The following is a 12,713-nucleotide window of genomic DNA, read 5'->3' on the forward strand; positions in this document are numbered from 1 at the left end:
TGGAACACCAATTTGTTGCCGTGAAAAAAGCAAACTGTACGTTTAAGTCACCAAGATGATAACCAGGATATAATATTTGAGGCAAACAGATGTGCCACAGGGGGAAATGTTGGAAACAGAGGATCTTGCTGGCATGAAAAGCAGGGCTTATGCAAACTACAGCTAATCACACACTGATATGTACTCACGCCGCATCTCTGTTGATCTTCTTCCAGGTCTGTACTCTGACCTGTTATAGTGGCATTGCTCTGACTCTATCAACAGTGGGTAGGTATCAACCTAAATTCTGTTTTAAAAAAGTAGCTTTCAGGGGAAATGAATACAGTGTTAATAATTCAGTGTTATGTGCAACAAAGCCTAAGGCGTCCTTGTAACGCTAAGCAAAGTGACAACTGGTGAGTCAGTCACAGCTTTCAGTCGAGGTGTAAACGTGCTGTTTGGTGGTGTTCCTCCACAAAGAAGCCAGGTGTTGAGCTGCTACCATGCTTTAAAAAGTATTAATGCAATACTTGTTCTCGTTCAGATCAATCCTGACTAAATCATGTCTGAAAACATACTGGAAGAAATCTTCATTAAGCGATCTCAGCAGAAGAAGAAGACCTCCCCTTTGAACTACAAGGAGAGATGGTTCATTCTCACCCAGGAAAAAATAGCCTACTACGATTTTGATTCCGACAAAGTGGTGCGTATGTGGCCCTGCAGAGAGCCTTTATTGAAGTAGCATTTGGATCAGATTGATGCTTGCTGGCACCCTTAAACAAATATTTTTTCTGTTCATCCCTGAGTTACCTAACTGTTTCCTCATCTGTCAAGCAGAAGCGAAAAAGTCTGAGAGGTTCGGTTGACATTGAGAAGATCAAGTGTGTAGAAACGGTGCAGCCAGAACCCAACACACCGCAAGAGCGCATGTATGCATTCCAGGTAGACATTTTGCTCAATTTACTTTTCAGACAGAGAAGAATATTTCAGACTGTCCAGCGACTCTTTCCTCTGTTTTTGGAGATACATCTCAGCTCAGACTATTTAACAGCAAGGTAGTGATGTATCACAATATTTCTTTACAAGTGTAATACAACAATGAAGCGTTCAATAGTTTCCCAGAGTACTCTGTTAGTTTATTTAAAAAGCCTGCACAAGCTTGAAGATGTAACATGAGAGAGGCTTGAAACAGTGTTTTTCCTTGGCAGACAGAAACCCTCCAATCTACCAGTAGTTAATATTGTGAAAGTCCATTGTTAAGAAGTGAAACCGGCTCTTACACTCAGATGAACTTGGGGCTTTCAATGACAGCGCAGGTGTTGCCATTGTTATACGTTACGGTAGAAAGGGGAAAATGTGTGAGTTTGTGGATTTATGGTTTTAACTTTAGTGACGACACAAGCAATATATTCTGCAATACTATACTTAAGAGTATCACATGCACTTGCAAACGTTTTGACAGCTTAAGAGTAAAAATCACTCAATGTGTTGACGGTATGTGGATTTTGTCACAGGTAATTTATGATGAGGGGCCGCTGTATATCTTTGCTAAGACTGAAGAAATTCGGGCTCAATGGATAAAGAAGCTGAAAGAATGTAGGTATTTGCATTCAGATGTACACACTGTGTTTATGTGTCAGTATTTCAAACTATCTTATATTAGAGCATATCTTAACATTGTGTCTGTGCAATGGCAAAGCTATCTGTCTATGCAAATGTTGACTTAATGTAAATGTTGGGTGTGTATGCGTGTGTCCATATTTGTGAATAGTGGTGCGCTTCAACAAAGATCTGATGCAGAAGTATCATCCTTGTTTCTGGGTCGACGGGGCGTGGCTATGCTGCCAGCAGGAAGTTAAACAGGCTATGGGTTGCAAAGTGCTGGATCGTAAAAATGGTAAGTAGACTCCCTGCAGTTCGAAATCTGCAAAAAGCAACTGCTAAACTTTTAAATTAATCAATTTAGGTTTTACATCCAAAGAATCACGGCGGAGGGGATCCAGGAAACCTCTTCCTCCAACTCCTACAGAGGTATGCGCTCAGTCCTTTTAGATTAATATTCATCAGTTACAGACAATTCTGTACAATATTACATTCATCGATCGTATATTGTTTCAGGAAAAGCCTGGGCGTCCTTTGCCTCCACAGCCTGCTGAGCCACAAGGCCCCACTGTAGGCATGACGGTCATAGCTGAGTATAATTACCCACCCATGACAGCCCAAGACCTGGAGCTGAGGAAGGATGAGGAGTACACCATCCTGGAGATCTGCGACGCCAACTGGTGGAGAGCCCGAGACAAACATGGGTGAGCTGACCTAGACACAGAAGTGAGGAGCTCTAGGACCCAACGCAAAGCAATCAAATGTAAATTGAAATGTTAACAATCCTGTGTACAATTCTGCGAGCAGTGGGAAAAGTGCGGAGATTAAATAAATTTGAACAAGTGCATAAAAAGCAGGTGAAATACAAGAAATATATGAACATTTGTGTGTTTTTGTTATGTTTTACGAAATGAATTTATCAGGGGACTTCATCTGTTGTGCCATTTAAATTGGAGATTGGCAATATTTGATAGAGAATATTTTGATCCTCAGAATATCTCTGAATAATTTAAAAGACAGAAAACTGCATATAGTTCTCTAAGAATTTGTTGATGAGATGGTCCCAGTGTTGGTGAGTGCTTCATGGTTCAGCCAAGATGCTGAAATTAGTGTATTTGTGTGTGTAGATGTTATTTAAATCAACAATGTTATGTTTTCCTTTGCAGGCAAGAGGGGTACATACCAAGTAATTATGTTGTGGAAGCAGATAATGGGCTAGAAAAATATGAGTGAGTATGAGTACTATTGTTCTGTGTCAAAGGTGTTGGATTTAAGTCAATATTGTAAATGTATAATTTTTATATAAAAAGTTTAGTTCTTGGTTTTTGTCTTTACATCAATAAATTTATGATTGTGGAATTGATAAATGCTGCAAAAATAATGTCCAAAAAATGAAAGATGATTACATTTGTTTTCACAGCTGGTATTGCAAGAATATGAACCGTAGTCAAGCAGAGCAGCTGTTAAAATCTGAGGTAAACACTGACATACACAATGTTCCAGGAAAACAGATTTGACATGCTTGAGCAGCTACACATTAGTCGCTGGACAATATGCAAAACTTCTGAAATATAAGCTTTACCATTGTTCCCTCAGAACAAAGATGGAGGCTTCTTGGTACGAGAGTCAAGCAAGGCTGGGAAATACACTGTGTCTTTGCATACCAAGGGCGGCGGGTGAGTAAGCTCAGTGGTGTTAAACACTGATACCATTTATATAGTGTATCCACCGGCTCCAGTCATGTGTGAACGTATGAAAAGAAGAACTGTTTGTAATGAAAGCGGAAACAGTGGGCCACAGAGGGACAGAGCTGTAACTTATTCATGCAAAACCTGGACTAATCTTCCTGCTGAACTTTTTCCTCTCAGACTGAACTGCATTGTGGATAACACAGAGGAGATATCAGCCTCTTGTGCATTCATGATAAAAGATCCTGTATCAATGAAAAGCTGTTGACTACATCTACTGAAAGTTACTCTTGTTATTCTCTCCACAGGGAAACTAGTGGAAGCTGCAAACATTATAACATCTGCACCACCCCAAAGGGCCAATTTTACCTGGCAGAGAAGCATAATTTCAACACCATAGCAGAGCTCATCAACTATCACCAGCACAATGCAGCAGGTTAATAGATATGTAATGAAGAATAATTCCCTCATTTCAATTATCTCATATGTGTTATAGAATAAGATATAAAGTGGCCACAGTATCAGGACAAAGGAAATGAGAAAAGGGGGTAACACAGTAAAGATTCAAACTGAAACTTAGTGAAATCAACTCATGTTTCCTCTTCAATTTGATGTAAATATATAAGTTGGATTCATTTCAGATAATCTAGTAGATTAATGCAATAGCTCTGCAGATATAAATATCTAATAAAGAATATTTCAGGTTTGAATTCTCTGGTATTTATTACAGGATTAAAAAAAAAATGTAAATGTAGTCATAGTACCAGGAAAAGGGAAATGACTCAGTTGGGGGAAGTACTGTAAAACTTTACACAGAAATTTAGGTGAATCAACTAATGTTTTCTTAAACTTCTTCTTTAACTTCATGTAAATATTATAGTTTAATTCATTTCAAGTTAATTAAACTTTTTTATTGGTTTAGTTCAGACATTTGCAAAACTTAGAAACATGGCATGTTGTTCTTGAGGTCTTCTGACTTGAAATCATCAGTCAAATGTTTGTAGAATTTCACTTAATCAGTTTTGTTTTTTGTTTTTTTTTTAAATTTGTTTAAAGGAATCACCATCAGACCATAACCCTGTGTCCATTTAAGTGTCCTTGTTGTCTCTGTAGTGATTCTGGTGCAAACTGACTCCAGCTGCAGCTGTAAATTCTTCATGTTAAATCAAAAATTTACTCTTTAAACTTCTAAGACAAAAGTTGTCACAACAAGCTCTTTTATTTAATCTGAAATATGTGGTTCAATAGGTTTTTAAAAATCCTAATCGACAAACTAAGACAAGAGGTTTTTACAACAGGGGACATTTGTTGGTGTTAAGAAATGCAAATGTGTTTTTTTTTTACTTAACCTAAAATTTTGAGGTAGCCACTTCACTCATTTTTTATTCAGTTCTTTTTTAAAACATTTAATTAATGAGTTAAGTTTGACAGCAAAAGCAGCAAACTATGAGTATCGACCATCCTATCTATCTTTTTGATCAGGTATGGTTTGCAGGCTGAAACACATCGTATCTAACCGGGCACGGCCTCCATCAACAGCAGGGCTTGGTTATGGTAAGACTATGACTGTGCTTTCTATTATTGTGACTGTGGCATCAGTTGTCACATCTAACTTTCAGCCAAGAGCTATATAGACATGCCCCAAAATGTCAGACTTTGTTTGCAGTGGTTTTGTGGTTGCTGCAAGCATAAAATTGCTTCTCTGTTTTCTTGTGACGATTCAGGCGTGTGGGAGATCGACCCCCGCTACCTCACCTTCATCAAGGAGTTGGGCACTGGTCAGTTTGGGGTGGTAAAATACGGAAAGTGGCAGGGCAAGCATGACGTGGCCATTAAGATGATTAAAGAGGGATCCATGTCTGAAGACGATTTCATAGAAGAAGCCAAAATCATGATGTAAGTGCGACTAAATGAATCTTGATTAAACAGACTCTCCAGATTGATTATTAGTCCACTCACTGACCCCAGCTGAATATCTAAACTGTGTTGTTTTTGTGCCTGAGACTAAAAACTGATGTGTCACACTGAGAAGGGTAGTTCCTATCACCTCTCTGAGGAAAACCATAATACTTAACTTCCTTCTCCTATTGCTCAAACCAGGAAGCTTCGCCATGAGAATCTGGTCCAGTTGTACGGCGTCTGCACCAAACAGAGACCCATTTATATAGTGACTGAGTTCCTTTCAAATGGCTGCCTGCTGACATACCTCAAGGAGGGCCTGACGCAGCACCCGACAGCCGTCCAGCTCCTAGAGATGTGCAAGGACGTCTCTGAGGGCATGGCCTATCTTGAGTCACAGCAGTACATCCACAGAGACCTGGTGAGAGATAAAGATCTACTGTGTGTCGGTGCAAAACAAATATCTCCACAGTCCTACATCACTGTGTTGACACATTGTGGTTTGGTATTCGAAGGGAACACTAGAAGTTTAATGATTATGCTTAACTTGAAAGTGTTGTTTGTTTTATCTAAAGGCTGCCAGGAACTGCTTAGTAGATGGAAATGGCACCGTCAAAGTGACTGACTTTGGCCTATCAAGGTAAAATATAAAGCTATAACATATGGAGGGCACACTGATGGCTCATAGAGTCTGATATTTGAATCACCTTTCGCTGTCCTCAGGTATGTTTTAGACGATGAGTACAAAAGCTCAGCTGGTTCAAAGTTTCCTGTCCGCTGGTCACCTCCTGAAGTCCTTCTCTACTGTAAATTCAGTAGTAAGTCAGACATCTGGGCATATGGTGAGTATTTAATTGCATTATACTAGATTCAACGTTATTCTCATTGCACAGTGTGCAAGTACAGTTTAGCAAAAGAAGTGCAAAAGAAGCAGAAGTGCAGAAGAATCAGTAAAAGTGCAGTGCAATGTAAAAAAAAAAAAAAGTCTGGTGTAACAGCATTAAGAGCAAGTATGAAAGTGCTGAGATACACACAGTATGAGCAGTATTACCAGTATGAACGGTGTGCATAAGTATGCAAGATATATGACTATCCAAGATGTAGAAGTAATACTAGTTCTAGTATAACATATCCTAGCACAGTATAATACAGTATAAACAGAATGAACCGTATCAACAGATTGGCATGAACATGCTGAGTATATGATACATACTGTTGACTTTGATTAACTGTCAATTTATTAATGCATTTCTGGTCAATTATAAGAGTAATTAGTGGTTAAGACTTTACACATTATCACTTCATATCTTTATAAAGCATAATCACTTCACATGTTAATGGTTTATATATGTATATTCTTTATCAGGGGTTTTAATGTGGGAGGTGTACAGTTTGGGCAAGCTGCCATACGAACGCCTCAACAACACGGAAATGGTAGAGCAGGTGTCCCGGGGCCTGCGCCTCTACCGCCCCCAGCTGGCCAATGAAAAGGTCTACAGCATTATGTTAAACTGCTGGCAGGATGTAAGTGAAATCTGTCTTGCATTATGAGTCTCACTCACCTACAGACTGATGATGACACATGAAAAATATTTTCTGGAGCCAATCTCTGGTTTCTCTTTGTTTTGTTTTCAGAAAGCAGAGGAGAGACCCACTTTCCAGGAACTGGTGCTGACTGTACAGGATTTGCTTTATGAGCTCCAGTAGATCTCTGAATCATAATCAGTTTGGTCTTATTCCCACAGAGCACCATCTCCATATGTCCCTGGAAAATGGACACAATCATTAAAATAGTTAACAGCCTGAAGGTGGGGCTAAACAACCATATCTAGGTTCTCTTTCATGTGAATGTGTGTAAAGTGAATGTAACAGTTACTCATTAATTAGACCCACCACATTAATGGAAGTGCAGGGCAATAGACTAGCATTTAAAAGATGTATATTTTATTGAATGTTACTGGATTTAAAATGTGTCTGTTTATACTGTGTTGTGTGTATTTTATTCTGTGGAATCGTTGTGGAATGTAGACATCTTTGCATGTGAAAACAAGCTTTGTAAGACATATGTATTGCACAAATAAAAGCCAAGTATACCAGGCTTTGAAATAACTAACACATCATGTGAAATTAAAATGGCAGTCAAAACAGCTGAGAGACTTGTTATTCTCTTCAGTTTTTGCCAATGGTTTTCCATTTCCCCCCACAACTTGATAGTGTAATACCATGTTAGACAGTTTGGGTGGACCCAAATGGTGTCCAAACCCCACTTTCAAATTTTTCATTTACTAATTTTTCATTTACAAATCTTTCATTTACATTTACTATATTTATGAAAATGCAAAAAAAATATAAAAAATCTATCTATTTTTTGATGTAGACGATGGTTCTGTCCGGACCCGTGACAAATCTTTGATAAATTCACGAGAATAGATTTTCATGGAGCATTTTTTCCGACAGTCGCGTCTGAAGACAGCTATTCAAGTTAGTACGGCATTAGCGCCACTCGGTCGAGCCAATCAAATTGTTTGGTTACCCTGCACGGTCAGCGCACCGCCACAGCTCGCTGCCGCTGCGACTTTGAGTTGCGTATACAGCAGAGCAGAGCGGAAGAGACGGTGATGCCAGCATGGCATGCTCCGAGAGAAGGAAGATTGATGAGGAAAACCGCTGCTTTGAAGATGAGTGGACGGAGAAGTGTATGTTCATTCTTCCGTCAGGCAGTTCACAACCAGTGCGCCTCATATGCTCTGAAAACGTGGCATTAATTAAAAATGGCAACGTGTAGCACCACTAGGAGACAAAGCACAGCTCAGCAAAGTTATCCCCTGATGTCCCAGCTGAGGGCACGCAAAATTACCGAGCTGCAAGCCCTGTATGACAGATCTATCCGCAAAGAAAGCCTTTTATTTAATATTTTCTAAGGATGTTGACTTGTTTACTTGAAGTGGAGGCCTTCAGTTCTTTAGGCTGGGACCTCTTTAATTTAAAAGATAAATAGGTTATTCGGCTCTGGTTGCGCTTTTTTCAATTTTTTATTTTTTTTGCCTGGGACTACTTATGTATATATATATATGATAAAAAAGCTAACTGTGCACTCAGTTACACATATCCTGCACTGAAAAATGACAATAAGTATTGTTGAAACCATGAAAATGTGGCCTTAGGGGAAGGCTATAAGATACAAACTGGACTTCCATTCGGACCTTTTACTTGGAGGAAATTTTAATAACTGGACCTCAGTGACTTTTAATTGAATACCCCTGTCTTAAACCAATGAATACAGATTGATCAAATTTGGACTGGACTGTCCTACAGAGACTAAATGCTCTTTAAATTACAGTATCCTCCCTGTGAAACCTTTATTTAATTTGTGAAAATGAAAAAAGTTTAATGCTTGTTTTGTATGTGGCACACATTAAATCCCATCCATCCATTATCTATACACCACTTAATCCTCACTGGGGTCGTGGGAGGGCTGGAGTCTATCCCAGCTGACTTAGGGTGAAGGCAGGGGACACCCTGGACAGGTCACCAGTCTATCACAGGGCTACAATTAGAGACAGACAACTAAGAACACCCACATTCACACCTACGGACAATTTGGATCTTCTGGGAGGAAGCCAGAGAACCTGGAGAGAACCCACGCTGCACAGGAAAACCTTCAAACTCCCGGGTGTCCTCATCGGGATGCGAACCGGCGACCTTCTTGCTGCGAGGCAACAATTCTAACCACCGAGCTCCCTTGCAGCCCACACATTAAATCAAATAGCTTAAATAGATTGTCCTACAGAAACTAAAGACTCATCATATAATTAATAATCTGTGATACCTGTATTCATTTTGTGAAAAAGCAAAAAAAAAAAAAAAACAGAGAAAAAGAGAAAAAAACAGAGGCAAAGACTTTTAAACACAGTTTCTGTGAAACATTTATTCAATTTGTGAAACTTGATTCCAATGGTCAGGTAAGTTTGTTTTTTTTTAAATGTAGACCACATTATAGAAGGTCCAGATCTAAAAATCACTTTATATAGATCGATAGATTGGTTAAATCTGTACCAGAGGCTAAAGCATCTTTATATCACAGTCTCTGGCTTGTGAAACCGTTCATCTCTATGAGAAAATATGTGGTCTACATGAAAAAGCAGTAAAATCCCCCTTTTGCCATTTTGCAAACAGAACAAAGCTGCCACAAGTGGGGTTTAGGCAGCATTAAGCTTTTTCTTATTATGTCTAACAGGGCTTTACAACACTGTGAATTTCTCCACTGTGAGACAAATAAAGGCATCTCTTGTCTTATAACATTAAAATGTAGAAATCCTGATGATCAGTACATGTAAGATAAGAAGCTAACTTCAGCGTCGTTTTGTGGTACTTGCAGTACTTTAGCACAAGTTTGCATTATCTTAAAGTTTTTAATTAAACAACACAACCTTATTTAAAATAACAAAAATAAAAACCCTTCCACGAAGAAGAAGTGGCTGCCTCCGGCTCTGCAGACACATACTAATGTACATCAAGTGGCTGTGGCTGCTATGAAAGGTCACATGTGCATGACGACAACGGTTGTCACACAAACGCGCCCCCTGATTGGCTGAGCTACTTCCCGTTTCCCGTCGTTCATATACACACGTGAAGGTCAGCAATAAACCCCCACGACTTCGATAAATAGTAAAATATTGCTTTTACGACACCATTTTTAGCAGACATGGACGGCCAGGGAGCGACAGCTGACCCTCAACTTCAACACTTCATCGAAATCGAGTCTCAGAAACAAAGATTTCAGCAGCTGGTGCATCAAATGACTGAGGTTTGCTGGGTAAGATCAGCTTTAAGCTAGCAGCACAGCCCTGCACCTTGTGTGTATGTGTGTGTGTCATTCAGTCAATAGCCAATAATTAGTCGCTAGGTTATTTCGATAAAAAGTAAGAGATGCGTGCTGTGTTTGCTGTAGCCATATACCTACATCTAAGTGTATTCACGGGGCTGCATATAGCTTTTCCGAAGAACTCCGTAAGTCACCCCGAGGCACATATCGGTCCTTATGCAAACCTTACCCAAAGAAATCACACGGTATATATATATATATTTTTTACCTGTTACTCAGCCACGCGTTTTATCACCATAGAACTGGCTCTGCTCGCTGTCCGTAACTGTAAAATGTTTGCGAAACAAACTATTTCAACTAATATTTCCAAAGACTGTTATGGCCACTATCCCTGTTCTGATCTAGCTAGCGCCCCCAAGATGAGTGGAGTGAAACGTCCATATGTATAAAACAAACAAAAAAGTTAAATTTAGACATTAATTATATCGTGTGGAAACAATTGTGTCATACCAGAGTGAAAGTAGCAGTCTGTCAGATCACGAAAATACCCCTACAGACGCAACCTGGTGCTGGATTGCAGGTAGAATGAAACTATTCAACTTCTTTAAATGTTTGTCTTTGGGACGTTACGTGACGCGCGACGTGCTGAGGTCACAGCTGGGGCAACAGCACGCGCTACTAGAATAAAGGTGTTACAGGCAAGTCTCTCCACCTGGCAGCCATCTTGGTGTAGTCCAGGGGCGGTTACTTTGGACCATGTATCTGTTGAAATTAATGAAGACAGAGCCATAACTGCAATTTCATTTCATTTGGACTCAAAATGTATATAATTGCCAGTCAGATCTAAAAACTTGCGTTAAAAACTTCCGTGAGCCCCAAAATAAGGTTAAAAAAAATAAGTATGTTTTTCCCACAAGTTACGCTTCAACTACAGTTTCAAGACACCTGAGTTGGTGCAGCAGCGCGATTAGCTTGATGTTTCCTGGTTTGGCTGCTGCAAAGCAGATGATTGGCTTTTTTGGGGAGGGGCAGGACCTGTGTCAGGGTTCTTTAGGTTTCTATCCAGGATTCTCCCTTGTAACATCTCTGACTATATTAGCAGTACCTATTGTCGTAAAATCATCATGCTTTTACGTGCTGCTCAGATATTCCTGTTTCCTGAGATGGGATGTCATTTTTCTGATGGTGTTGTGTTTATGTGCTCAAGTTGGACTCTATAAACATGGACAATACGAGGAATATGAGCTGTATTTTGTTATTTAAACAACACATTGTTAGCTCAGAATGCTAAAATATTGTTTAACCTGATTTATTATCAGGCTTACTGCTAAGAAGTAACTTATCTAACTGATCTAAGTCACCTTACATGGACAGCAACTAACACTTACGACCATATTACGAAATAAAGTAACCATTTTCTGATTTCAAGTAAGAATTATGATTTGAAAGAATGCAATTAACAAATCCAAGGCTGCAATTTAAGATATATGCCACGTAGCATGTGTGACCCTGTGTTTAAACAGTCGTTTTACAAATTCATGCTGATCTTCTAGTGTAACAGTCATGGTGTTCCATGTTGTAATATGTCTATTTGAATTCTAATATAGACTGGATATTGAACTGAAGACTGACTTTAATTACATATTTTTCACTAATGGTTCAGAACTCATTTAAAACATTGATCAAAAAAGTCTTGCCATCAACCAAACATTTATTTTGTCCATCATGTTAACTACTCAGCAAGTCAGCATACAGTTTTATGCATGACTTGGTGAGTTGTTGATGTATATGCAGAAATATGGTGGACTGAAATGTTCCTCAGACTTAAGGGGCAGTGGTGTAAATTTTTTCATTGAGGAACTGTTTTTTTTTTTTCAATTATTCCAACACCACATGAATGTGCTATATGTGATGATCTATATATCTGTATAATCTATTGCCTCTCTTCTAAATTGGTCTGTCTTTTTCTTCAGGAGAAATGTATGGATAAACCTGGGCCAAAGCTGGACTCGAGGACAGAAATGTGCTTTGTTAATTGTGTGGAGAGATTTATTGACACGAGCCAGTTCATCCTAAACCGACTAGAACAGACTCAGAGGAGCAAGGGATCATTCTCTGAGACCATGTTAGACTAAAAACTCTCACTGAAAGGACTGACGAGGCACAAGCACAGGACCGCTGCTCACAGAGGAGGCCATTTGGTCCTGACACAGCTGTCTGTACAGTATGGCGAAGAAATGTCCAATCAACTGGGAAAAGGAACAACATCGTATGTTACTTTTGATACAAGTGCCTGAAATGAACATCATCTGGACTCATGTACAAGTCTTGGGTTTTATGTGTGGTCTGTTGGAATACGAGTGTCGCAAAATGCTTTGACTGTGATCTGTTGCTAGCAGTTACCTTATGTTGGTTTTGTTTGTCAGGTCACTGATTTCAAATAACTTAACACTCAAACTGTAAAACTAAGCTTGAATGCATTAGCGTTCACTGCTGTAACTCACAGGTTAGGTGCAGGAGTTGCAGAGGGCTTGTTCCATCTGGCATCTGGGGCATTCAGCTTGCCAGCAGTTTTTGCCAGCCACAAGGACTTTGCTACCCGCTGGTGTAATTTAAAAGAACTAATAATGTCTGGCATGATCAACAGCTAAAGGTTCTGGACTGTACATATGCAATAAACAAAATGCCAAATCATTGTGCCTGTCTTTTGGAAGAGCTTC

General features: G+C 39.4%; 2 protein-coding genes across 3 annotated transcripts; both read left to right on the forward strand.

The window, feature by feature from the left end:
• Window positions 1–89: 89 nt before the first annotated feature.
• LOC103366954 (tyrosine-protein kinase BTK-like) lies at window positions 90–7,317 on the forward strand. 2 transcript variants are annotated; one of them, XM_008294838.1, is made up of 18 exons: window positions 90–267; window positions 524–682; window positions 817–921; window positions 1,494–1,575; window positions 1,751–1,876; window positions 1,961–2,010; window positions 2,098–2,285; window positions 2,748–2,810; window positions 3,002–3,056; window positions 3,178–3,257; window positions 3,578–3,705; window positions 4,752–4,823; window positions 4,994–5,165; window positions 5,370–5,589; window positions 5,744–5,808; window positions 5,892–6,010; window positions 6,535–6,692; window positions 6,804–7,317. In XM_008294838.1, exons 2-18 carry the CDS (start codon window positions 542–544, stop codon window positions 6,873–6,875), a joined length of 1,896 nt encoding a protein of 631 aa, XP_008293060.1. In that variant the 5' UTR covers window positions 90–267; window positions 524–541; the 3' UTR covers window positions 6,876–7,317. The 2 variants fall into 2 exon arrangements, with proteins under 2 accessions (XP_008293060.1, XP_008293052.1); XM_008294830.1 differs by having other exon boundaries at window positions 91–267; window positions 1,946–2,010.
• Window positions 7,318–9,740: 2,423 nt separating this feature from the next.
• Window positions 9,741–12,687, forward strand: timm8a (translocase of inner mitochondrial membrane 8 homolog A (yeast)). The gene is made up of 2 exons (XM_008294849.1): window positions 9,741–9,984; window positions 11,967–12,687. The coding sequence occupies exons 1-2, from the start codon at window positions 9,874–9,876 to the stop codon at window positions 12,126–12,128; spliced, it is 273 nt and encodes a 90-aa protein (XP_008293071.1). The 5' UTR covers window positions 9,741–9,873; the 3' UTR covers window positions 12,129–12,687.
• The last annotated feature ends 26 nt before the right edge of the window (window positions 12,688–12,713 follow it).

The sequence above is a fragment of the Stegastes partitus genome, unplaced genomic scaffold (assembly GCF_000690725.1).
Source record: "Stegastes partitus isolate 25-593 unplaced genomic scaffold, Stegastes_partitus-1.0.2 Scaffold22, whole genome shotgun sequence".
Lineage (NCBI taxonomy): Eukaryota > Metazoa > Chordata > Actinopteri > Pomacentridae > Stegastes > Stegastes partitus.

Excerpts from the sequence above, each read along its gene's own strand:
- LOC103366954 (XM_008294830.1), top strand. The coding sequence starts at position 542 with ATGTCTGAAAACATACTGGAAGAAATCTTCATTAAGCGATCTCAGCAG. Across the intron at positions 2,811-3,001 it reads AATGGGCTAGAAAAATATGA|CTGGTATTGCAAGAATATGA; the intron begins GTGAGTATGAGT and ends TTGTTTTCACAG. Across the intron at positions 4,824-4,993 it reads AACAGCAGGGCTTGGTTATG|GCGTGTGGGAGATCGACCCC; the intron begins GTAAGACTATGA and ends GTGACGATTCAG.
- timm8a (XM_008294849.1), top strand. The coding sequence starts at position 9,874 with ATGGACGGCCAGGGAGCGACAGCTGACCCTCAACTTCAACACTTCATC. Across the intron at positions 9,985-11,966 it reads AAATGACTGAGGTTTGCTGG|GAGAAATGTATGGATAAACC; the intron begins GTAAGATCAGCT and ends CTTTTTCTTCAG.